Genomic DNA, 26047 nt, shown 5'->3' with positions numbered 1-26047 from the left:
TGGGACTCGATCCTGGGTCTCCAGGATCGCGCCCTGGGCCAAAGGCAGGCGCCAAACCGCTGCGCCACCCAGGGATCCCCGCTAATGCCATTTTAAAGAGATATGGTATTTAATCAAAATAGTGCCTTATTCTCAACAACTGCTCTTTCCACCTAGGGGTGTGGACACACCAAGTCCATTTCACTGAGTGGCCATTTTCTCCAGGCCTTTGGCTTTTTTTTTTTTTTTTTTTTTTTTTTTTTTTGGCCTTTGGCATTTGAATCACAGTGAAAAGCTTAATCTGTTTGGATTCTTGGGGGATTTATCACAATTAGGGAAAGGTTTGAGTCCTGGCTGCTGTGAAGTACTCGTGAGCCAGGCCTTCATGGTTTATTTTGAGTAGCTCCTCCTTGCCCATGAGGAGGATGTCTCATGCACAAGGGGTGGTTTCTGTGGGCCATCCACTGCTGGTTCTCAGCCATCAGGACAGGAGCACCATGGCCGTGGGCCTCCCTACCTGCCCCCCCACCCCAGAACCATGGGAGCACCTTCTTCCTATGACATGTGATATCTTCCTTTGACCCCACGGGCCCTGGTTGGGGTGTCCTGAGGAGGCTGCTTTTGCTGGTCCTGGGAACACGGGACTCTTGAATGTGCTTTTTCACGTGATCTTTGTTGTTTAGTTTGATCAGGTTGCAGATACTCTATGTGGAACCTCTCCCTGCCCTTTGTGGACAAGCTGGGGAAGGCCTCAAAGAGTGGACAGTTAACAAACACAGGCTCCTTAGAGCGCAGCCGCGCAGGGCCCTTGCTGGTCTCAGAGCTGTTATCACCCCTTGCCGGGGTCAGATTGCCCTGAAACTGGGTGTCTAGTGGGGGCCCCGGAGGCCGAAGGGAGTCCATCTCCAAGTCTGAGGCCGAGGGCGCTGGTGAGAGGATAGGAGTGCAGGGCGTTGAGTGCGGCATGAGGAGGTGCTGGGTCTCAGGCACATGCTGAGTCATTTTGGAAAGAGTTGTGTTGTTTTTCAGTGTGATATTGTAACACCCGATACACATCTCTGTCAAAAGTATCTGGATTCCACAGATTCCATTAGTACTATAGTAGGAATGTGTGAGTAGGGGAATACATTCTTTGTAAAATGCACACAGTTTCTGCTGTGTGGTGTGACTGGTAGCCGCCCTGAGCCTCTCACAGCAGTGCTCATCCTTAAAGAGAGGCTGAGACCCTGTGTGGAGTGTCATACTCCCTAGGCAGGAGTTAGTTCCACATCTCTGCAGGCTCTGGAGACTCTGCTTCCTCCTCCAGATCTGTTGAATCTCATGGAAAGACTAGCTGTGTGCGTTTAAAGCCAGGAGGCCTTAACAGAATGTGCCGTGGGTAATCCACAATAAAAATTACACAGGGCAGCTTTCTCTTGTTCCCTGTGAGGACAGGAGATGGGATTTGTGAAGTGAAGTCCCTGTACTACATACAAGGAAGGGAACTGCTGTGCGGGAGGAGTTAGCTGGTGGGGCGGGCCAACGCTGTGTCAGTGTGCACTGTGGTCCGAACGGGTGTGACGCCTCCCCCTCCCTGCCCCACAGCCATAGCCCTGGCCAAGTGCCAGCCTGCACCAAAGCTGTGGCCCTGGGCTTGTCACCTCACCCTTCTTGGGAAGGGTTCTGGCTGGTGGGCCTCAAGGGAAGGTGCTTAAATTCTAGCCTAGAAAAGCCCCCTTAACTACCAGGTTCTAACCACTGCTTGCAGCAAACAATACATGTGTCAACAGGTGCAGTGATGGTGGGGGCCATAGCTCAGCTGTGATTTGTATTTCTAACAACAGAGTGGACGTTGAATTCCTTCCAGGTCCCATCAGTGAGTGGGACCTGTGAGTGTGAATTCAGTTCCTGTACATGCCAGGTCTCTTGGTGTGGAAGGGTAGTCCCTCCTGCTGGGCGAATCTGCTAGAGCAAGAGAATGTCTAGTCTGAATGACTAATGTGCAGACATTGCCTCACTTGAATCCTGCAGTTGTGTATGGGAGGAAGACAAGAGAGGCGCACACCCAATTTTTCTTCCTGGAGATAATGGCTGTTCTCCACATGTGGCTGATGACCAAACGTCCTGGCTATAGTATATTCAGGTCACGTGTCCAGTCCACTGGCAGCTAAATCGTTGGCTTTGTTTTCCAAAAGGAAACCAGCTTCTCCCCATGTAGTAAATGCACACCTGTGGTTGGGAGGAAAAGAAATATGCATATGTATTTCCTGATCCTGTCTTGTGGTGGGTGAATGGAAGTGGACATGACAGTAGCAGCCAGCACTTCTGGTGTCCAGATAGTGGTTTCTAACCCCATCTCCCGTGAAGGGACCTGGGGCTCCTTGAGGAAATGGCTGATCCCAGGCCTGGGGTAAGAAATGTACAGGCTGAGGCTGGAGCAGCTTGTGGTGTGCCAACCTAAGGAAGTGCTTATAGGAAACCCACACAGTGGACCGGGGAGCCATTGAAAGGATTCCCAGTGGCTAAAGCTCGAACTGTTTTAGCAACAAAGTAAGTTAAGTGGATTGGATTACAGTCCAGAGCATAATATAAAAATTTATGAGTCCATACAATTATAAGCAAATGATTGAATGAATAAATAAATCAGTGGAAAGGGACAGATCCCTATGCAGAATTCCTCATAAATTATGCAGCCAGCTCCACCCTTGAGGGGTGGAGCACAGCTTTCTTCTCTGCCATCACGGCTGTGTAGAGTGGCATCCTTCCCTAGAGGACTGTGGGAAGCTGCAGGCCTGGGGGATGTGACAGCCAGGGGACCAAGGTCAGCAGCAGTGGGAAGTCATGGCACCAGTATGCACCCCTGGAGTGCTGGTTGAGAAGGGCACTTTACCTGCAGCCCTGATGGAAGTACCGGACAAGTGTCAGGATAGCCACGTGATGCAGCACAACTGAGCAGCTCTCAGAGGCGGGGAGCCTGGGGCTTGCGATGACCATGCATCATGCAGTACCCTGGGGCAGACAGGTCTATGAGACCCTTGGGGGTGGGAGGTAGGAGGGTCCTCACTGGGGGAAACGAAGTGTGAGTCAGCTGGGGACTTCCTTAATCGTGACCGACGTAGTGCAGAAATGGAGGATGTTAGTAATGGGGGAAACTGGGTACAAGCTGCTTGATTTTTCTGTGAACATATAACTAACCTGAAATAAAGGTTGTTAAAAATAAGGGATTTACAGGATAGGTACAAAGAAGAAATGAAAACTCCCAGATCCCTCCCCACAGGACTGCCATTTTGCTGAGTGATTTTCTAGACATGGTTGGCATTTGGGCAACGGAGCCTGGTTGGGCCAATGCTGTGTGGCTAATGGGATACTGAGGACTCAGGGCCAAGAAACCAGTGTTTTGTTGTTTGAGATGCTCAGAAAAGTTTTTATTTTTATTTTTTTTTATTTTTTATTTTTTTTTTAATTTTTATTTATTTATGATAGTCACAGAGAGAGAAAGAGAGAGAGGCAGAGACACAGGCAGAGGGAGAAGCAGGCTCCATGCACCGGGAGCCCGACGTGGGATTCGATCCCGGGTCTCCAGGATCGCGCCCTGGGCCAAAGGCAGGCGCCCAACCGCTGCGCCACCCAGGGATCCCTCAGAAAAGTTTTTAATTGGGAGCAGCTGGCTGGCTTCCATAGTGCATGTGAATGTGATTCTCAGCGAAGTCTGAGGACATGAATTGAAAGATGATGGGGTTGGGACACTTGGGAACTGCGATGGAAGGTGGCTTTTTGATGGTCTCTGGGGAGGACTCCATGATCTCTGGGAGAGACCCTCCACCTAGAACAGGATCAAGGCAGAGCCATGGAAGTACCAGCAAGAGAGCACTGGGGTGTTCCTGGCATGATGGTGGTGGTTAGAATGGTGAATTTTTAAAGTTCAAAATTTTTTCTTGGTTAATAAATCATACCAACATTTTTTTATTATATCTTCTCAATGAGGTCAGAGTTGAGCTGGTCATAGTTTGGATTTTCTTTGAGGCTGGTGAAGGAAGGCTTCAGGGGTACCCCCCACCCCCACACCTCCCAGCTGGAAACCTGACCACAGGCTTGAGGGAGGGGACTGTGTGGAACATTGTAGGAGGCATCTAGCCAGTTCTCACATGACTCCCTGTTCCTTTTGCAGAGAGTCAAAAAAGATGTGGACAGAGGCACCCAGCATTCAGATATGTACCTGCTGCAGCCCGAGGATGGAAAAGAAGGTACATGCACTGTGTCAAGGATGGGCCATGGGGGTGGTCTATGGGTCCCTACAAGAAGCAGGGCAATGACCCAAGAGCCCGCCTGCCCTGTGGATAGGGGGATGGGAGAGTGGCAGTGAGCCCCTGCACACTGCGCTGGAGCTATGGGCAAGTCCTTGCCTGAGTGGGCAAGCCCGGCACTCCACGCGCGACCCTAAGTGCCTGGCTGCACAGCAGGGACAGCTGAGGAGTATTCACCCCCAGGTGTTTGGGGTGGCCTGGCCTAAAAGCACAAGCACTGTGGACGCAGGAGTTCCCCTCACAGCAAGTGGGAACTGCTGCTTGTCTGTCATTCCCTGACTTGTTCTCGCTCAAGAACAAGTAGCCACTAGGGTTGCTTCATGAGGAATGGCTATTGTGGATCAGTGGCCCCTGCTCTCACTTTCTAAAGCTCAGAAAGTAAGGTGGTGCCCTGTCTGTGAGTCTTGGGATGAGCAGGCTGGGCTAGACCCAAGTGATCCAGTCTGGCTCTGGATCTGCTTTGGGTACCCACAGCATGGCCCTTCGCCTTCCCTGTGAGGCTGTCTTGTGTAGAATGACGGGACTGCTCTGCATAGCACTGTTCCCGCTCTCCCACCCTAACCCTTAGTAAGCCTGGTGCTTCTCAGGAAGCCAGCCTTGCGGCCCTACAGTGACCCATGAGGACTTTTCCTCAGTGGGAACCAGTTTGAAGCTGAGGAGAAACTTGCCCGGTTTGTATATCAGTGAGCTGGAGCTGGAACCTGACTGTGTTCTGAGCCTGTGTGCCTAACCTCTGTGTCTGGGCATCAAGCTGTCAGCCACTGGTGAGCAGCACATGGTGCGTCATGAGCTGGTGCACACTTAGAGCCTGTCTCCTACAATTGAAAAAAGTGTCTTCCCAGACTACAGGCAGGGCACGCTGGTGTTTTTCCTTCTCTGTTTCCTAAACCATTAAAATGCTGACTAACGAATTGACCTCATGGCCCAGTAATGGGTTACCCACCCCCGCCACCAAAGTTGCGCCTGTGCTGTGCACTGATGAACAACAGTTGGACACGACATTGTAGGGCATTTGCCATTTGTTGCTTCTGTTAAGTTTTTCTTAAGCGTTCATTAAACAAAAAAATCTCAGTTCTTTTTTCTAGATGTAGTGGGAAGGCTTTCCCCCATGCTTCATACTAGGTCATGTTTTGAGGGTTACCATGTTAATTAGGCACCTGCCATGAGAGAAGAGCATGTTGCCTATGGGACAGGTGGGCTGTCTGCAGTTCTTAGCAGCGGTGGGACCAGAGCAGCTGCCTGAGACAGCGGTCTCTGCCCCAGGGCATGGCACAATGGGAGGCCCTCCTGGCACTGCTGCCTGCCTGCCTCACTCGTGGCCAGGCCTCTGAGCTACAGCCAGGAAGTGCTTGGCGGAGCGGGTGTGTGGAAACGTTACCTAGTGCGTGTGGGACTTTCAGCAGTAGGGTGAAACTCCAGGGCATATTGGGCTGTGTTTTATATTTCTGCGAAGGGCTCAGAGCTAATGTCCCTGGTGCCCTCTCGCCTGCAGTCTTGTTTCCACTTGTCCCAGTCACTCAGGGCCAAGTGATACTGGATGTGACTGTGGCTGGCTCCCTTTTACGCTGTGTTCCCTCTCCTCCTACAGGCAGCTGGAGGTGGACTCGGATTAATCCTGCAGGAACCAAGCCCACTCCGAGGTCTGGCTTTTCGGTGGCTGTGACCCCGAACCATCAGACACTGCTCTTCGGGGGAGTCTGTGATGAGGAAGAGGAAGAGAGCCTGGAGGGGGACTTCCTTAACGACCTGCACTTCTACGATGCCACCAGGAACCGCTGGTTTACGGGGCAGCTCAAGGTAGAACTGGGTCCCAAAGTGTATAACACGGTGGCCACGTATCAGACATATAACCCCAACACAGGGCTGCCCCTGTTTGCCTCTGTCGAGTCAGCTGGTTCTTCTGGCCAGGTGTCAAGATGCCCAGGGCCTCCCCAGTCCCTCTTGTCTGTGGGGCTCCATATGAGCTCTCTGTCTTTACTGTCCAAGGGGCCAGGAACAGGCCACCCTGCCCCTCTGCCCACTCTACAGTGGTACCATGGATAGCCATCCCAGCAGTGGGGTTCCCCATGAGCTTCTGGTCTGGATGAGTTGATGGGGTGAGTGGCCTCAAGGCTGGAGGAGGCAGCCCACTCTGGTTGAAGAGCCTTGGCATCTCTGCCAGGAATCGGGTAGCGGTGCAGCTCGTGTCTGGACTCGTGGCCCTCTCTACCTTTTTCTCAGAGAGGTCACACATAGGCAGAGTCTCTGTGCCCCCTGGGTGAACCATAGCACATGGGTTAGGGCAGGTGTGTAAGCTTTGTGGCCCAATCCCCCTTGGGAGGAGTCACACTTGAACCCATGTTACTCAAGGTTGCTTGCCTGCTCACAGCTGCCTGCTGCTAAAATGCATGGCCTTGTTTTTCATCAACAGGGACCTAAGTCCGAGAAGAGGAAACGTAGGAGAGGCAAAAAAGCAGAGCCCGAGGGTCCTGACAGGCAGGAACATGGGGGAACCAGTGCCCAAGAGCCCCTGGAGGTGGTCAGAGAGGTGGTCACAGAAGACGGGACCGTGATCACCATTAAACAGATGTTTGCCACCCCGGGGCCAGCTGGAAAACCTCAGTCCAACGAGGAGGACAGCCCTGATGAAGTGGGTGGCCCTGTGGTGGAGCCAAGCCCCCGCTCAAACGCCATGCTGGCCGTGAAGCACGGGCGGCTCTACCTTTACGGGGGCATGTTTGAAGCAGGTGACCGCCAGATCACCCTCAGTGACCTGTACTGCCTGGATCTCCAAAAGATGCAGGAGTGGACGGCCTTGGTGGAGATGGATCCAGGTGAGCTGAGTCGGAGATAAGCTCCTCCACATGGTGGGGCGGGAACCCCCTAAGAGCTATCTGTGAAATCTGCCTGCAGGTGCCCCCTCACATCTACCCTGTGCCACTGAGCCTGCAGTGGGCAAGCCCTGTATCCCTCACCTCTGGCCGTTCATAGCAGGGTGGGCCCTGGCCATGGTGAGGGCCACATCCTGTGCATGTCCATCCCTGCTCTGGGAGCAGAGGTGGGTAGGCTGCTCACTCCAGCACTCCCGTGAGCCTTAGGCCTGTCCTGGTACTGCTCAGAGGTGTGCTGTAGCAAAAACATCTCGCGGAGGCCCTCCCCCCATGACTGCAGCTTCTGAGCATGTGAGGGCAGAGCAGGCCCATGACCATCGCAGGGTCCCGCAGGCCTCCTCTGACCCATACTTCTTGGTCCCACGCTGCCTCGTTGCATGCTGGCAGCTGCTGGACACAGGCTACCACTTCTTTTAAGACCAGAGACTAGAAATAAAGTTAAAATCCACACTCTTAGGGAAGGTTACTCAGTGGCTGGTGTGAAAAGCATCTGTCTTCCAGTGAGATAATGCAGAGCCAGGCATCAGGAGAGAACTCAGCATGGTCTTATATCGTTGCCAGTCACTTCACCCCACCTCTGCTCAGAGACCCAGAGAAAACAACACGTTTCCTCTAAGCGTGCAGAGGTGCCAGGCCAGGGCCACTCCCACACCACGAGTCTCTGGGGCTGCCCTGCCACGTTGACACTCTGAACATGTGCTTTTGCTTTCAAGGAACTCAAGAGTGGCTGGAGGAGTCAGACTCGGAAGAGGACAGCAATGAGGGCGAGGGCACCGAGGACGAGGACAGTGGCGAGAGCGACAAGGAGGCTGGGGGTGAGTGTGGTGCGTGTGCCCACCAGGGGCAGCAGGAGACCCACGGCCCAGCCGCTCCAGAGCCTAGGGCTCTGCACCAAACCTCGACTTCGGGGGTCACTTCGCTCCCGAAGCCCTAACTTTGATAACGAGAGACTCAAACGCTTTACTGAAGTTTTATTAAAATTTGGCTTTGCTTTGTAGATGTGCTCTCACGGCAAGCTTAAGTTTTTGAAAGAACATTTGTATGTGGAGTGCGTTTGAGCAGCGCCGTCTTGGTTTCTTTGATGGAATGAAGATTTCCTCACCATGTGATTTCTCTAGATTTGGTGTTCTTGTGCTCACCCGGCCAGGCTGTGAGCGGGGGGTGGCCTCTGGAGCTGCCTGACCCAGGCTTTGCTCCCACCCCCTCCTTCCCTGAGGAGGAGCCCCCTCGCCATTGCCTGCCAAGCGGCTTGCAGCCTGCCTGCCCGGGCTGAATCGTATCGGGTGGAGCTCGCCCTGGATGACACTGGGCCCCACATGGAGAAGAGAGCAGCCCACGTCGTGGCCAGCACTTCATGTGATGACTCAGCCTAAGGCCCCGCCTACTGGGCTGGAAGTAAACCCGAGTGAGGTGCAGTTGCCTTCCCTTAGCATCACTGGGTGTGATTTAAATAATTCAGCCTCGGGATGAAGCTCCAGCACAGCTGGTCTTCTGTGCGGCCCAGTGGTGCCTGTGGGATGTCCCCCCTACCACGCTGAGTGGTGCCATGAGGGTGAGGCGGCATGTGGTATGCTTTGTGTGCGGTTTCCCTTCTGCCAGATGAGGCGCACATTCTGATTGACAGTACATTGTCAGCCGGAAGATCTCAGCCTTGATTTCTGGAAGTTCTTGGTGGCAGCCCCCTGACCACCTTTACATGCTGTGTATCTCTGCAGATCTTTGAAATAAAATTCCTGTTGGCTGGGTGGTTCTGCATTTTCTCTGCCACTGGCTGTGCTCGGGCCTCTGAATATTCCTGACTCCTCAGAACTGCTCTGCCAGCCTTTTGTGGGAAAAGGAGCCACCCTCTGCTCTTTCCCTTTTAGGCTCCAGGTTGTCACTGGCAAAGTGACAAGAGGATGGGAAGCCTGAGGTCAGGGACCCCGCTGTCTCCACATGGTGCTGCTGTCTAGCATCTGTGGAGTGGGTGTTCCTCACGGTGGCAGCCTATGGTGCCCCACCAACTGGTGCTTGCTCCAGGGTTCGTGGCTGGGACCGGTTTTCGTCATATAATTGGGGTCACAAGTTGGGCCTTGAAATCATACCCGGTACCTTTTTTCACCTTGAATATCTGTTAAAATGAGAATGTAGATTTTGAGTTTTTAGTAACAGGACCAGCATGCCATCTGTCCCCTGGAACAGGCCATCCCCCACAGTGCCTGGACTCTACCAGACAAGAGTGGTAATGCCCACTTGTGGCAGAGCAGAGCCTGGCCTGGGAAGGTGTTCATGGAAGGACGAGGGCTGACTTGATCCTGGCGTCACGCTGCTCAGTCCCCACCAGCTTTGACAGCGTGAGCTCACGTGTCAGACTTGCCTGGAGTGGATGGGCTCTCACCAGCAGATTAGAACTTGCAAGCTTTCCCCTGATGGTAACCTGTCCGTGTGTCTGCCTGCCCGAGTCCCGCTCTGGGGGCAGTACTGTGGGGGCGTTGGAGAGAGGCCAGGCTGGGTGTCAGGCAGCACAGCACCCATTCAGTCGACGTGGGCTGGGTTTGGTAGACAAGCTGGGTGCTCTGGCTCCAGTGGTGTATTTATAGCACTGCCCTTGGTTGCTGGGGCAGTCCAGGTCTTCCTTGGGCACTCGGGGTGGAATCTCGCTGGAAGGTCCTCAGGCATGGCTGCTGGTAATGCCATGGCTGGTGTGCAGGGCCTCCCGGGTCCCCTGGGTGCCTGCCCTGCCCACTCCTATGACGTGGCACCCCAGCCCCTGCCGTGTGGCTGCTTTAGGAGGAGGTCCTTGCAAGAGCGTGTTGGCTCTGCCCTAGCTGTCTTGTCAGAGGCCTGTGTGTTAACTGATTGTATGATAGAGCAGGTTTGACAGAAGGTATTTTTGGATCAGCCAAGTTGAAAGAGAACTAGCAAATCCTCTAAAGAAACTCCTTCTACAAACAAGTTTTTGTTCTGCCATCATATCCATAGGGTTAATGCTAAAAACTCAGTTTGAGTGGACCAATGAGAATAAACAAACAAGCTTTCAGAGAAAGAGCTATCTCTGCTGCGTAATTGCTGTGATTCAAACACCAGGAAAGGCGTACTTTAGATGTTCAGCAGCGGGAGAGGTGGCCATGTGTTCTCGGATCATGAGAATCCCCAGGAGCGGGACCAGCACACCACTGTGAGGTCTCTCGGTGACTGGTGTGCCCAGTGGACATTCTGGACACTCTGATGGCCACCACAGGCATGAGTGGCCAGTATGAAGCCTGAGGCCTCCATTGCCTGCATCTCTGGAGTCAGAACAGCTGGAAACAGCTGTGTTCCAGGTCAGTGAGGGCTCTGAGAGGATTGTACATCCTGTCTTCTCTGCTCTGTCTTCTCTGTCTTGGTTGGCTGAGGTGTCGGTAAGCCCCCGGCCCAGTTACTGGGTTCTGCCCTGTTCTCTACAGTGCCTGTTTGCTGGTTGCACCCCCTCAGACACCAGCAGAGCTCCTAGGGGGCTGGGGGCGGGGGTCCAAGTGTGAACAGTTCTCCATCCTCCCCGAGCCCCGGGGGCAGCTCAGCAGCTCTCTGGGTCATGCTGCAGGAGGATGGATTTGAAAGGGCTGGTCAGAGGTGGATTTCTGGGGTAGGGTTGGATAGAACAAATATCCGGGAACTACCAGTTAAGCTTGGACGTCCTTACCATTCAGAGTGTTTTTCCATTTGTCTCTAGAAGATACGAGATGGTATTTATTGCACTTTGACATCTTTTGGGTTTTTTACCAAGTTGTACGGGCAGGGAGTCAGCAGCTAGCTGTTGGTGGAGACACACCGAGGGGGCATAGGCTGCCACCCAGGGGAGGTCAGGCTCAGGTGACCGAAGTGAGGTTCACACCTGGAAACCAGCCCCCCACTTGTGCTGGGGTGAGGAGATGGTGATGGTGTTGACTGGGGCTGGGTATGACCTGCTTCTGCTTGAGTGAGTGTGAGATCCATCTGCCGTCCACTGAAGCAGCCTTCGAAGTGACTGCCATGTATGTGCCGGGTGTCTTGAACCAGGGAGCAGGCTGTGTGCATGGTCACCAGAGACTGGTGTTGTCTTACTGGCCCAAGTGGCTCCTGAGTATAACCAGAGGCATCTTCATTTCTTTTCTGCGAGAGAGCATGAGCAGTGCTGGGTTCAGTTTGGGCCTGGTCACCCAACAGCACTGGTGCCCAGTGAGAAGCTAGGGTGCAGCCAGTGGCCAAGGATATAAGCCATCAGGACTTGAGCCCCCATGGGTGCAGCCAGTGCTGGGCCTGGTATGCTGGTGCCGAGCAGGAGTGGGACCTTCTGGACCAGACCTGAGCTGGGCTTGTGGAGTGGGGGAGCCATGTGCCAGGGCTCTGGACTGGGGAGGTGGGTCTGGAAAGACACAAGTGTATCTAGGGAGAGCTGGTCCTGAGGTGGGAGAAACTCGTCAGAAAGGAAGGCTGAGTAAGCTCCCCATGAACATAAATCAAAGTAGGCTGAACAAAGCGATGCCATGAGACCCTGGGGCAGAGCCTGTGGAGGGGAGTGTGTGGGGCCAGTGGTGCTGGTGGGGCTAACTCAGGGAGGAGGGGGTGCATGTCAGGCTGGGCTCCCAGAGCCCTCCTGCCCAAGACCTAGGACACAGGGCTGCATCTAGGGGGAATGCAGGCTCTGCCCCAAGAGGGAATTCACATTTCTCCCTCTCAAAATTTTGGCATTAGAAGGAGATTGCAGTGAAGATCCTGATCTGTAATGAGATGATGCAAGGGACCCAAAGTTTTCAAATGATGTTTATTACTAAAAGGAGCAAAATTGTTTTAAATCTTGACAGTATCCCTTGCTTTCAGATAGTGAAATACATAATAGTGGTATGATTTGAAGTGTTACATTCATTGAGGAAAAGTATTTAATTTTCATTTTATAAGTAACCAAGCTATTTTTCCCAGCTAAAAGATAAAATGGCGAGGTAACATTTTTAGCCGCTTCATCAATAAGAAAAATCAAAACATAGTTAACATTCCCTTTTTGTCATTGCACAAACGATTGCACTGTATTAAAGTTTACATGCACCAGGGGGAAAGTGGGAAAGAGAAAACGCAGATCGAGACCGATTTATGTCAGAATTCACAAAAAGGCATCTCTGTCAGGGTGAGCGGTCTCCTGTGTAGTGTGAGGGCACGTGTGCACACGCTGCTCACCTGAGCAGTGAGGGCTGCGTCGGTTTTGTTTCGATCAGGCTACAGCGGTTGCTGTTTCTTTGGACGTGGTGAATGGTACAAGTAAGCAGAGTCCAGCTGTGGGTTCATCAGCTCAGTGCACTGGAGGCACCAGCAGCTCGGCAGTGGGGGGTCCCCGCCTGCCAGTAACCCCGAGTGCCGGCGTTCCGCGCACGGGGCCGACCCAGCACCAGCGGGCATCAGGCTGGAAGTGCAGGCCACATTGCTCTGGTGGTGGCAGTGACAGTGCTACATAGAGCAGGGCCCACCCAGGGATCCCAAGCTGGGGCTGCAGGAGCAGCCTGTGTTGGGGCGTGCCTGTGGAGCTGACTACCCCCCTCCTGTACCCACACCTTTCTTCTCCCTGCTGGGTGCCTGGGGGGCAGCTCTCCTCCTCACTCTTGCCTTCCGCAGGCGGACGAGGGTATAGGGTATCCTGGGGATGGACAGTGTTCAGGGAAGGAGACCCCCTCAGGTGGCAGGAGTGCTATTGGCCTCATGGTTGAACAGCATCTGAAGGAAAGCCCTTCATTTGTGACGTGTGTCCTCGCACAGGAAGCAGTGGGAGACAATAACTCTGATCTTAGGGGACTAGAAATCTCAAGCTGCTCTGCTAGATCACATGCTGACCTCTGACCTTCATAGCGGGCATGGAATGAATTGTCGGGGCAGGTGCTAGTAGCAACAAGTAGGGGGAGCAGGGCCCAGCCCACACCTGCCCTGCCCACCTGCCCTGCTGTCCCTTGGGGCCTCCTGCCCTTCATGAGTTTGGGCTGCCACTTCCCTGTGTCACCGGGCATTTGCGGCTCAGACAGGATGGAAGGGCAGTGGGAGAGGACATGCGCAGACACAGCAATGAGGTGTGTGTGGGGGTCTTCAGCAGGTGGGAGTGGTGGGGGGCAGACAAGTGAGGTAGGTATGAGGTGTGCTGTTCTCTGCCTTCCCTGCCCGCCATCCCCTGAACCCCTAGGCCGGGGCTGCCGCACCTACACTGGCCCTGGGCTGCTCTCAACTGCGCAGATCTGCCCTCAGCAGGGCTGCCTGCCTCTCTGAGGTCAAAGGACACGCCAGAGAGCGTGCGTCTGTCCCCCTACCTCTCAAGAATCTCCATGTGGGGGTTTTACGCAGAGGCAGACTCTGAAAGCGACTTCTGTTCCTAGCTCATGGGCTGTAGTTTTGGAGAAGGTGAGGCCGTCCTTAGTAGTATTCACCATCTGGGCGCCACATGGTGCTGGTGTCTCCTGTCTGCAGCTTTCCTAGGTGCCTGGTGTCCTCCCCACCCTCTTCCATGGAGGCTTTCAGCACCTGCGACCCTTGGTTTCCAGAGCTTTCAGACTGTAAAAATACGGCTTCATTTTTCTGTTTTTGAACAAAGGCAACTGTACTTTTTCTGCTTTTAAGGCTGAGTTAGCAACATTTCTTGAGAACAGATCTCAGGGACACTTGAGGACAGATCATTTTTCCAGTCTTCTCTTACGGACAGTATCGCGGGACACATGGCCAGGCCTGGACAGGGAACAAAACTAACAAGGCACCTTGCATTTGCCAGCAAGAGCACACTTCACCCTTGTTCCTCATTGTTTTGTCTGAACTGGTCCTGTTGCTTCACATTTATGCTTATCTGACATGAGCAAATCCTGTCCAAGGCAGGACACCATGGACACACGAGACGCCATCTGCTCTGCTCCGTACTGGCCATTATGTGGGGTCAGGCCGCACACGCGGCTGTGGACAGAGAGGCTTTAAAATCTAGTAGGCACCTTTATGTTAAGTTTCTGAGACCAAAGGCAAGAAAAACCGGAAGACAAGACCCATAGGAGTTGGAGAAAGTGAGCTTAGTCCAGACCTGAGGCTGGCCCTCTCCTTAGTCTAGAGAGGTGTCCTCTTTTGTCTGTAAAGAGGAAGCGAGCACCTGCCTCCAGAGGAGGGCACTGTGGGTGTCTGAGGCGTGTCCACCCGAGTGCCCATGAGACCTGCCTCCAGAGGGGACCCACAACTGGTGCTGATTCAGGAGGGGATCAAGAAAGGTGGCCAAAACCCAAACTAAAAAAATGCAGAAAACACCAGCACATTATCTTCTTTGTACCCCCAGGTGTTCGTCTACATGGAGCCCGTCAGGCTCTCAGTAACGTCCTTTGGTTTTAAGTGGGGTGCCCGTGTAATTTATCCTCCAAACTGGGACTGTTGAAAGTGAAAGGGAGTGTTTCTAGGACCACGTGGGGACGTCAGGTATTGGCCAGGATGTGGGGTGCCTGTTGGAGTGGGCACCAAAACCAGGCACCGAGGGCATCTGGGCTGGTGAGACCTGAGCCGAGTCCAGGCACCAGGGCATCTGGGTTGGCACAGGTGCTGAGGAGCCCGCTCTGCCACTGTGTGTGTGTGTGTGTGTGTGTGTGTGTGTGTGTGCGTGTTTGCGTTTGCGTACACGTGCTCATAGCCCATGCAGTAGCTTCAACAAAGACGTGAGTTTATCAACTGGTAAATGTGGCTGTAGACTTCTTGGGAGAGCGATTTTGGCAATGGGCATTGCACTTTTTTGGGTACCCGGAAGTTTTTTCCATCGATGTCCTCTTCCTGGTCACTTATTTGGGCTTCTGTATTGCATCCCTGCTCTGTGTCTTTGGGAATCCCGTGTGCTAATGATGAGGAAGCTTGGAAGTGTGGATAATTTTTCATGTGCTTGAAATCATCCAATCACTTTACAGGCCCTGAGCAAATTTCAGAAAGCATAGGTAGCCTGCCATGTAAGTTTCCTCACATTTTTGGTAAATGCAGCAGGTGTACCGTGGGCACAGACAAGCTCCCCTGCTGACCCCGGGGGCGGGGAGGGGAGGGCAGCATCCTGCCCAGGTGACATGTGACTTCAGGGCTCCCAGCCCAGGGAGGGCGGCAAGAGCTGGGCATGGAGCGGTGACCTGGCTGCCCCCTTCCCCACAGGCCCCAACTCAGGAGCTCTTGGCCTCTGACTTCACATCTAGCACATGGAAGCAGCTGTCAGGGGAGAAAAGGACTCTCATGAGGTTGTTCTGGGAGTAATAAAAACTTGTCAACACTTGGTACCACATGGGGCCAGCCCTGACATGCACGTCCGTCCATGCTTCCTGACAGTCCCGTGTGACTTGTCTAGCTCCACATGCGCGTCCATCGGGAACATGCAGGAGAGACGCTGGTTAGCTGCCCCGGCCCCAAAGTAGGACAGGCACACCTGTTGGGGGATCCCAAGGCTTGGGGCCTATAGGAGAAGCCAGCCAGGTGTACGTAAGCACTCATGCCTGCTGAGCTGCCCGGTCCTTAAGCAGTTTGGAAACCACTTCAAGATACACTTCTAGAGTCTCTGAGACCTGGGACGTTGTGGTCTTCGTGGAACCCACGGGTAGTTCCCCGGTGGGCAGGGAAAGGGCAAAGCGCTCTGGTTTCCACAGCTGTGGTTTCAGTGGTCAGATGCGTGACGTGACCCAAGCCAGTCACTGTGTGAGCCCCTCCTGCTTTCACTGGGCGGCATACACACATTTATCTGAGCGCCTCCCAGGTCAGCACATGCATGCGCACACGTGTGTGTGTAACCAAATGTAGGTACCATTTTGTGTCATGCTGTTACCAGAATGTACTAAAATCTGTGGTCCTTATGAAGAGTTACAAACACAACTATAATACCCGTGTCCCAGCATGGAGGACTCTGAGCTGCAAGGAGCAGGAGTCTTTATTTGGTTCACCTCAGATCTGCAGCAACCACTCGGTAGTAAAAAAAAAGAACGGAAAGTAAGATGTACAAAAAGATGCAATTTCCCTTTAGAAAGTGACATTACCAGCAACGTATTTCTTATGGATCCTCGCCTCCCTCTCCTATGTCCCCACTCCCCAAAAAAGACCCCCAGACTAAGCCAAACTGAGAAGAAGTGGGGAGTGAATGTAGAACGGAAAAAATAAAACTGGCTTTAACTGGAACATGCTCTAATCTTTAGTTTATTTCTGGTTAAAAATATAGCAATCCAGTGCAGTGTAGTAAAGAAATCTGCTTGAAAGGTAGCAGAGAAACAGCTGAACATAAGCAAAGCAAGGCAGAGTCCATAGCCGGGCCGGGCCCAGGACGGCTGTGGAAGCTCCCGGTGAGGGCCGTCCCAGGTGTGAGCGCAGAGGCCTGCGTATGGACGTGGCCATGCCCCATAGACACGTCCATACCCACGGGCTGGGGCTGGCTCCAGCGCTAGGACCATGGGGCGCCCAAACCTCCTGGAACCTTTTTTCTTTCATTTGGATGATGGAGCAACAGTGGTAGAGGATATAGACCCAAACTCAACCATGTGTATTCGGGTGAGAGGGAGAAGCTACGACTGCTTAGGAATTTTCGTTCACATTCCTGTCCTGGGACCAATTCAGCTCTAGGGTACGAATGAGGCATCTAGACAGAGTGTGCACATCGGGAGGGGGAAGGGAGCCCCCACACAGGACAGAGCTGCAGGGATCGTGTGCTGAGTGACCGTGAGAGAGGATGGCGCGGAGGGCCAGGTCACTGCCATAGACGTTGGACGGGGCCAGGGGACCTGGATACACCTGCTGCATGCCAAGTGTACAAATGCCACACTTGGGGCCAGCCTGAGGGCTAAGTGGCCCCATGCCACTCTCCACCCTCGGTCCTGTCTGCAGCCCTGCTTCCTGGGGATGGGGGAGGGGTTGGGGGGAAGGATGGTGGGCGTGGGCGTGGGTGTGGGGGCAGACCCGGGGAGCAGAAGGACCTTCCTTTCAGACTCTGTGGGGAGTTAGCCTCACCTCCAAGGCCAGAGGGAGCAGAGGGCAGGATGTGGCGTTTCAGGGGGAAGAGAAGAGGCAGCAGGTCCCTGCTTCCTCAAGTACACAGCACATACTCCGAATAGACGCCCAGGCTGCTGCCAACGGGGACGGCACTCCCTCTCCCCCCTGCTGCACGCCCATACGGTCACCCGCTCACTCTGCCAGGACCCAGAGGAAAAGCAGAGGTAGCCGACTTCCTGTGCTCAGCCTGACAGCAGCTGCTTCCCCATCGGCCGGGCACAGCTGGACACGCGGGGGCCTTCCTCCACTGCCTCCTCTTCCAGTCCCAGGCCGGCTGTGATGGCGGCGAGGACCGTGGCCGCTTTAGTTTTCGGCCACTGATTTGCTGGGATCCCTTTCCTTTCCACACCAAGCTGGAGGGTCGGCGTGCTGGCCTCCTTCTGCCATGCCACACAGCATCGTGTTATACAAGCAAAGAATTTTGGCTAAAATCCAAAAAACATTACCCAGAAAAAAAGGCAAACTGTGAGTAATACCCAATCATGTTGTTCTGTGAAAAGACTCGGAAGTGGTTGTCGGGCTGTCCGAGTTACGATCCTTCCCTTTTGTCGTGTGTTAAGGTCCCTTTGTACACCAGTCGTTGTTTTTGCTAACGCGACATCTCATCAGATGAAAAAGTTAATAAACAAAATGGCGACTCCGATGTTGAGCAAGATCACCATGGCCACCAGGATGGGAGCCGAGCCCTGCAACAGGAGGAGGACAGGAGAGTTGAGCCCACACCCGGCCTGCCCCTTCCCCGCCCCTCCCCAAAGCAGGTGCTGAGAGGGCGGCCCGCCGCAGTGGGGTGGCCCAAGGCCGGGAGAGGGTCGTCCTCCTCAGGCTGCAGTGACTGTTCCGGGAAGCCCCGGTACATCTTCCCTCCCCATGCGCCAGGTGGCCTCAATGAAATGTCCCCAGCTCTGCAGCTGGAATGAAAGAGGACTGTCCCCGGGATTTCCCATGTGGCCCACCCAGAACGCCCGGCCTTTCCTGCCCCTGGAGCATGGCTGCCTGGGCCACAGCCTCCCTTCCTGGGGCTGGCTGTCCCTGGGACCTCAACGCTGAGGAGTGCAGAGGCCACGTGCTGGACGAGGGGCACCAGCAGAGCCCAGCTGGAGGCCAGCCACCTGCTTGTGCCTCTCCCCCAGGGCGCTTCATCTTCCAGCACCAACATGGTCCTCTCCCACCCCTGTCCCTCATCCAGCTTCCTAAAATAACCTCACATGCACTGTGCACATGTGTGTACACATGGGCACACATACCACATACAAATATGAGCAGACATTTCTGGCTGCTGGGTCAGTGGCCGGAGCTCTGGGTCCCAGCTCATCTGGCCCAGCAGATGCACTCAGGGCTGCTCTGTGGTGGGATTTGGGCACGGGGAGGCAAAAACACCAAGGAACCAGCCCACCAACAGGACAGAGGCACCTGACCCCAGAAAGCCTCCCTTCAAGGAGCACAGGGCCCTGACGTGCCAGATGGTGCCACTCCTAGGCACAGGCATGGACACTGACTCCGCCTGGCAGCTCTGCTGGGTCCCAGATGTGTCCAAGGCTCTGCATACCCCATGGGGCAGGCGTGTGGCCCTTCACCAGCAGGTGAACAGGCCCTCGTGGGGTGATGATGCAGGTCCCAGCTGGCCCAGGCGGGTCTGAGAAGCTGTGGCCAGGGGAGCAGGACAGGGCTGCCCCTGGGTGGAAGCCTCCAGGGGAAGGGTCCTAGAAGGTCCCTCCTGTGTGAGAACCCACCCGGCCCAACACAGTCCAGCCCAGGAGCCAACGTTCTATCCTCTATGCTGCCTGCCATTGGAGGCGTACAAGGACCGTGAGCAAGCCCTGGTGTCCCCCACTGGACGTGGTGACGTAGATCATGACCCCATCCTGAGTGTCAGATCCCAAAGGCAGGTGAGCCAGAGAGGCTGTATTCTCAGGCTACTTGTGAAGACTGCAGCTCTCGTGGGGAGGGAAGCCTTGGCATGGATGGCCTTGCCCATGAGAGTGGGCATCGTGGGAGGACCCCAGCGCCTGGCCCCCAAGGGAAGGTCTGGACAAAGCAGAGAGGTGAGAGAGGTGTGGTCTGGACAAAGCAGTCCTGAGCCCGGGTGCAGCCCAATGCCCCAGCTGCTTCGGCCAGCTCTCTGTGTTCTCCAGGACCTGGGACCGTCCTCAAACCCAGTGATAGCAAGGGGTCCTTGCCAGGGCAAGGGAGGGCCCTCAGAGGCAGTGGAGTCCCGCTACAGCCCTGTTTCTTTTGGGAGCTTCTAGAACCGCCCAAGTGCATACCCTGTTGCCCACCCAGGCTTCCTCTGGGGAGGGGAGGGTCCCTCCCCCCACCGCCAGTGGCCGCTGACGCTCACCGTGCTGGACTTGAGCTCGTCCCCATTCTCCTCGTCCGACTCCAGTGCCACAGGTGAGGACTTCTGGGGCGGGGAGAAGGCCAAGTCCCAGCGCAGCAGGCGTGGCTCAGCCCGGTCCCCCAGCCGCAGGCTCTCCAACCTCTGCACCGCGGGCTCCGCGCAGGGGCCCAGCCTGGCACTGTCCTTGTTCTGGGACTTGGACCGCAGTCTCTGGGTCCCAAAGCCCCGGTCGTCGGCGCGGTGGTCCTCCCCCAAGCCCCGGCAGGCCGCCCCCTTGCTGTAGCGTCTCTTCTGGGGGTGCACCTCCTGCACGTACGAGTCCATCCTCAGCAGCGGCTTCATCTCCATCTCATAGTTGCTCAGCTTCTCCTCGTCCAGCTCCAGCAGCTTGGCACCCCCAGAGCCGGGGTTGCCGGCCCGGTGGTGGGAAGTCCAGGAGAACGTGGGGGGTGATTCCGTCCGCCGCTCCCGGGACTTGGGGTTGCTGGGCTGCTTGTGGCCTGAGCCTCGGGAGCGGAAGTCGTCCGCAGGCTGACCGCTGCGGAGGGCACCGCCGCGGATGCCCCTGGAGCCTCCGGCCTTCTCCTCACCCCAGCTATTGCGGGGATAGTCCCCTCCCCGGCCCTCCAGGAGCATCTGGATGTCCCCGCCTCGCTCCTCATCCACCGACACCTGCCGGGAGAAGTGGGCAACCTTGTTCCGTGAGGCAGGGGCCGGGGGCGGGGTGGCCGTGGGGCTGGCGGGGAAGCTCTGCAGGGGGCTGTCGTCGGGGGTCAGGTCCGAGGGGGTGGTGCCTTTGCGGTACAGCTCGGGGCTCTCCTGCTGCAAGGGCGTCCCCGTGGAGGCCACCTCGACATCACTGCTGGAGATCGGGTGCTTCGGCCGCTGGTACTCGAGCCCTTTATGGAGGGGCGGGAAGCACACACGGGTGGGGTTACTCACACCCTCCGTGTCTCGTGAGGCCTGACCTCACCAGAGGACCGCAGGAGAGCAGGATGGGGCGAGGGCCCTCGCCATGGTGCCCAAAGCCCTTTCATAGAACCACAGGCCCCCCACCCGGCAGGCACTTAGACGGTAGGTCCCACAGTGCAGTGGTGGACGGAGGCTCCAGTCCACCCCCCTGGCTACACTCAAGACCCAAGGCTCAGTGTGCAAGTGCACGGCCAGCCTGCTCAGTGCTCCCACGGCCCACCCGTACCCCAGGTCCCTCCAGAAGGTGAAAGAAGCCTCTTGGTAAGGAGGCCTTCTCCAGGGTCTCATGGTCTCCTTGGGTGCAGCGTGCTGTCCCCTCTCCACCCCCATGCTGGAGTCTCTGAGCTGCAGCAGCAAGGGCCACGGGAGACATGGCCCCCCAGCCTGGCAAGGGCTGGGCCCCGGCCCCTCCGTCTATAAGGGAGGAGAGGTGCACCATGCCATCGGCCACACACGCCAACAAGGCTCCTGCTCCTGCCTCTGGGATATTGAGATGGGGCAGGGAGCAGTACAAGGCAGAGCTTCAGACACCTGAGTAGTCACCGTGGCTGTTGGTGACCACAGGAGGCCCCAGCTGGTCCCGGGCAGGCTGTGTGTCTGGGGGCGCAGTGTACCCCTTCAAGCACAGGGTCTGAAGCTCCACACCGAGGGCTGGTTCCCGCCCTGGGGTTCCTAGGGGGCCAGTGATCACACCCCTGCCCTGTTGTGCTTGGGACTTCCAAGGGCCAGGGCGCCCAGGACGCCATGCCCTGTGGCAAGACCAGGAGGCTGCAGGTCCAGCTGCCCTGTGGACTCCGCACAGCAGAGGGAGTTGTGCCCTCTTGTGCGGCTCCAGCACCTCCACTGCCCAGGCCATCAGCCGGAAGATTATTCTCAGCTGAGATTAGTTCCAGAGCACAAGTCATTCCTGGAAGTATCACTGTCAGGATCAGGGCAGAACATGCAGTATCAGTGGCTGGACTCCCAACATTGGCGTCCCCTGTCTTGCAAGAGTCCTGGGGTTGCCAAGGCCACTCGGGTCCTCCTGCCTCCCAGAAACAGGCCTGGCCTCTTGGCCGCCCCGGAGGCCAGAACCCCTACCCGCGAGGCCTAGAGCCACGAGCTGTAGGAGAGCTTGGTGATCTCAGAACAGACTGGCACATGGCTCTAAAACCTTGAGTGGTTTCTTGCTCTCTAGTCCTAACCTTCTGTGGTTCGGGGGTTCCAAAGGTGGAGAGATATGGGGCGGCTGGTCCACCCTAAGGGCCTCCGCAGCCTCTGGTCATCACTCACCCCAGAGGCTCCAGGCCACCTCTTGGCCCCAAGCTGTGGGCTCACCGGGCTGCACGTGGCTGTGCCCTTGTTAACCCCTCGTGATGGAAGAGGGGCATACAGCCGGCTGACATGCACGGGCTTCTAGCACCTGCCGGAGGAGGGGCCCAGAGCTCCCCCTGCCCTAGAGCTGCGCCGACCACCTCGGCCAGCACCCCCAGTCCCATGTGGCGATCCACATTTCATGACGACCGAAGCCCTAGTTCCTCAGCTGTCCTAGCAGCCTCTGCATGGCTGAGAGCCACCGGGTGGGCAGAGTGGGTACAGAAGAATGACCGGAGCAGGAAGGGCAGGGACAGGACGTGGACAGTGACCTCCATGGAAAGCAGGCGTGGTGCACAGATGGCGGTGCACAGGGATGCAGGGGCGGGTGACGCCGAAGCCTCGCACCCCGACATGCACGTCTGAGGGAGGCGTGTGCTGCGGTGCCACGGATGCCCCTTGTGGGATGCGCACTCACCATTTTCCCGGTGCTGGAAGGAAGGCGAGAACTCTTTGGCAGTGATCCTGGCGATGCGTGCCTCCTCCTGAGCCTTCTGTGCTGCGGTGAGGGCGGCCTCGGCCTTGGCCCGGGAGTGGGAGGTCCTGGCAGGGGAGGCAGGGAGGGCGGTAAGGGCTCCAGAAGCAAGGCGGAGGGCCAGTGGCCTCCGAGTCTCCTGTAGTCATTCAGCCAACATACTGCCCACCCAGCAGCCGGCCGAGGGTCTGCCAAGGCCTCCAGGCACAGGGCCCCCCACAGCGAGGGCGGGACCTGGCCTCGGACAGATGTCTGCGCCCAAAGGAGAGCCTTCAACCCCGGGCGAGCGAGCACCAGCTCCCGCGGTAAGGAGCCTCCCTCCTTCCCCGTGGCGTGTCCGTAGCCTGGAGGACAAAACGCATGGCCATCTCATCTCTGAGCCTCCCACACAGGCAGGAGCTTGACCAATGCTGGTCTGCCCGGGAAGGAAGAGTTGGGGGACACCTGTGCCCAGCCACAAATGGGGGTGAGCAACCTGCCGGCCGGGCGCCAGAGCCCGAACAGGCCAGGCCTGATGCCAGGACCAGGTCCAAGGGCATAAGGAACCCCAGCTCCAGGCCTGGCACCGGGCCCAGTGAGGGCATCGGCGGGCAGCGCTGGAGACTGTGTCAGAGCCAGACTCCCCTCCCGAGACAGCGCCAACCCCGTGGCCGCCTCTACCCCCTTGCCGTGCCCTCCTCCCTCATCCCATCACACGGCACCTTCTGGGCTCTGGGAAGGAAAGCCAGGGTGACGGGGCTGGATTCACGGTGGCTGGCCCACGGCCACCTGACCCTCAGCACTCGCTGCAGGGCACGGTCTTGGCCATCACCTGGCACCTTCTGGAAGCTGGTATCACTCCTGTACGCGTGGAGGAGACCAGCTCAGAGTTTGAGAGGTTTCCCCAAGTCAGCATGAATCATGGTCTCTAGAGAGAAAGCATATCCGCTTCCCACGGGCTCTGCGCTGGGAGAAGCCCATCTCCCACTGGCTCTTAACTGGGGGTGACTGCCACATGGAGCCCAGGCATGGCCCCTCCTGGGGAGCCATGGCCCCGGGAGGTCACGCTTCTGTGTGACTCAGCTCCCCCCCGGCAAGACTCTGGCACCACTGACCTCACGTGTGGGCCCAAAGTCCCTAAGCTCAGGCCTGACATGGGCGACTCTTCCACACACATACACGTGCCAGTGGCCCAGCCTGATGGTGCCACACCCCAGGGTGGGTGGTGGTGCACCTGCCGGCAGGACGACCTCCCCACCCAGAGTGGTCCCAGAGTCTCCAGCTCCGGACCCCAGGGGGCCCTCCTCCTCCTCGTGCTCTGAGCCTCCCACCTGCCTGCTGGCCTGGCCCCAGGGCACTGCTTCCCAGCCCTGGAGCAGCCAGCGTGCCACGGCCCATCCCTGAGAGGGGCAGACTGTCCTCAATGACTCCTCAGCTGACGAGTGGTCACTGCTAGGTGGGGACCCCTTCCCCAGGTGCCGGGGCTCCCGGGAGCCCTGGAGGAGCCGCTTCTGCTACACCCTGCCCAGGCTCTCGGCCGCAGCCCTGGTGCACAGGGGCCTTTGGGTGGGTCCCCATGTCCCCCTGACCTTCTGCTCAAAGCGCCCCACACGGTGTTCTCCTGGCCCTGCAAGGCCGGTGGCCGTCACCATGCGGCGAGGTCCTGAGGCGGAGACGCAGCCCGAACACAGATGGACAGACAGGGCCCAGCCGGATGGCCTGGCCCGGGGAGGAGAGGTGCTCTTGCTGACGGGGCCTTCTCAGCATGCCCAGAACCACACAGCAGCGGAGCTTGGCTCTGGGGGAATGCCACAGCTCTTCCCAGAATGTTCCATGTGGTGGTTTGGTTTGCGGCAATGGCCATTCCATCCAGCGATAACTTGCGTGCTGTACAACTGCCCCATTTACGGTCCCCAGTGGTTTCCAGCGTCTTCATGCTCGCGCCTGCACTGCACTCCCCAGGCCCTGGCCCTTTCTCATCAGTGACTCCTCCCCACGGCCCGAAGCACCCAGGGCCCCCGCCTCCCTGTCAGGCCGTGGGCCTGCTCCGGACTTCCTGCCCAGATGATTCTTTGGGGACTGAGTTTTTTAACGGAATTGAAGTTCACATAACAAGCCAGAAACGCAGTCGGGCAGTGAGCGCGCTCACCAGGCTGTGCAACAAGTATTAGCGTCTGTTTCCAGGACGTTTCCGTCACCCAGAGGGAGGCCCGTCCCCCTCCCACCCTGCCCCAGCGTGGGGGCTTCTGAACAACCACGTGGTGTTGACGAGGCACCCGCCATGGTCACAGGGCCCAAGTGCGTGTGGCTCCCGCGCATCCCACACTGTGGCGCCCCCCACCCAGGACCTGGGTACGCGGCTGGCAAGTGAGCAGGTGCTGTCCACAGGGGCCTTTGGACACATTCGTGCACCGAGTCCAGGAAGGCCCGGCCCGTGGGTGTGCAGGGCACTCCTGCCCATGAGCTGGGATGCTGAACAAGGAGCATGTCGTGCGGGCTGAGAATGGAGCCACGGAGAGGGTCAGGTGAGGGGACCCAGGGGCTCCTGGACTTGGGGGGGGGGCGCCGTGGACAGACGACGGGCAGGCCTGTTGGCGTCTGCAGCCCCATGAGGGTCCGCACCGCGGCGCCTTCCAGTAAGAGGCTGACCCGTGGGCATGTTCACGAGCAAACCGAGCGAACTGGACCTAGGAGAGCAGCTAGCCAGCCGGTCGCACACACGGGGCGTGCCAGAGGGTGCGAGGGGCACGTCAGGCACCGTCAGACCTGTGGCTCCGGGGAGGGATGGCCAGGCCCTGGGCCTGGAAGAAGGTTCTCGGCCTCAGGGGCCTCAGGGGCTTCCCACAAAGACTCACTGCAGGCGGCTGGGGCCACAGCAAGTGAGCTCAGGGAAGACCACTGGAGGGGCCAGGACGACCTGAAGCCCAGCATCGAGGGTCTGGCTCAGGGCCCGGCGCTATTAGGCTGAACGAGGGGGGCTTAGGGCAGGCGCACACCCCCGCCAGGCCCCTCCCCAGGAAGGCGGGACGTCCTCTGCTGCCCACTAGCGACAGGTCTCCCCGTTCCCAACAGTTACTGGTGTCGATCAGGTGTGGGTGGATGTGGAGCCCAAACGGCTCTGGACTGAGACGGGTGGCACAGCGTGGCCACTAGAGACCCTGCCACGGACGGTCGCTGAGGAGGCGTGGTTAGAGCTTTCAGAGCGACAGCCAAGTGCAGGTGGCTGGATTAGACGGTGGCGCACGGGGTGGAGTTGCAGGAAAACGTGCATGAGATTTCATGTTGGTTAAAGCAGCGAGTCTGAGGGCTCCTACAGCAGCAGCGAGAGCCTGCGTTCGTGATGCAGCCCCCCTTGCAGGACTCGGCTGAAATCCCCCCAAGTGTCGGGCTAGCGGGTCGTTGTTTGGAGCCCCAACAACACGTGTAAACACGTGGGTGCCACCCCCCCCCCCAGTCCTCCGTCCCCACTGGACACGTGGCTGGACCACAGCAGCCTCCCCCATGGGGGGCGCATCCAAAAAGCCCATCAAGGGACGCCTGAGTGGCTCCATTGGTGAAGCATCTGCCCTCAGCTCAGGTCTTGATCCCGGGTCCCGGGATGGAATCCCGCATCGGGCTCCCCACTCAGCGGGGAACCTGCTTCTCCCTCTCCCGCTCCCTCTGCTCCTGTGCGTGCGCACTTGCTCTCTGAAATAAATAAAATGTTTGAAATAAAAATAAAAAGCCCATCAAGACTGATGCTCCCTTCCATTTCTGGCCAAACCCCTGTAAACAAAGTCAAGCACACCCCCAGCCCCCTTCC

General features: G+C 57.0%; 2 protein-coding genes across 4 annotated transcripts in view; one reads left to right on the top strand and one right to left on the bottom strand.

The window, feature by feature from the left end:
- KLHDC4 (kelch domain containing 4) overlaps positions 1 to 8879 on the top strand; it is a 57673-nt gene extending 48794 nt beyond the window's left edge. For 2 of the 3 annotated variants that reach the window (XM_077891087.1, XM_077891089.1), the window contains 4 exons: positions 4127 to 4202; positions 5851 to 6059; positions 6673 to 7075; positions 7846 to 8879. In XM_077891087.1, coding sequence (XP_077747213.1) covers positions 4127 to 4202; positions 5851 to 6059; positions 6673 to 7075; positions 7846 to 8066 — 909 coding nt within the window. In that variant the 3' untranslated portion in view covers positions 8067 to 8879. The remainder of the gene's footprint in view (positions 1 to 4126; positions 4203 to 5850; positions 6060 to 6672; positions 7076 to 7845) is intronic. The other variant, XM_077891088.1, reaches the window with a different exon arrangement.
- A 7122-nt stretch (positions 8880 to 16001) lies between these two features.
- JPH3 (junctophilin 3) overlaps positions 16002 to 26047 on the bottom strand; it is an 81214-nt gene continuing 71168 nt past the window's right edge. Inside the window, exons 3-5 of the mRNA XM_077891086.1 lie at positions 22210 to 22334; positions 19467 to 20365; positions 16002 to 17814 (exon numbers count right to left, since the gene is read on the bottom strand). Of these exons, the coding sequence (XP_077747212.1) occupies positions 17734 to 17814; positions 19467 to 20365; positions 22210 to 22334 (1105 nt within the window). The 3' untranslated portion in view covers positions 16002 to 17733. The remainder of the gene's footprint in view (positions 17815 to 19466; positions 20366 to 22209; positions 22335 to 26047) is intronic.

This window comes from Canis aureus, chromosome 3 (assembly GCF_053574225.1).
Source record: "Canis aureus isolate CA01 chromosome 3, VMU_Caureus_v.1.0, whole genome shotgun sequence".
NCBI lineage: Eukaryota > Metazoa > Chordata > Mammalia > Carnivora > Canidae > Canis > Canis aureus.
The sequence above is the reverse complement of the archived record's forward strand: the minus strand, read 5'-3'. Positions and strand labels throughout refer to the sequence as shown.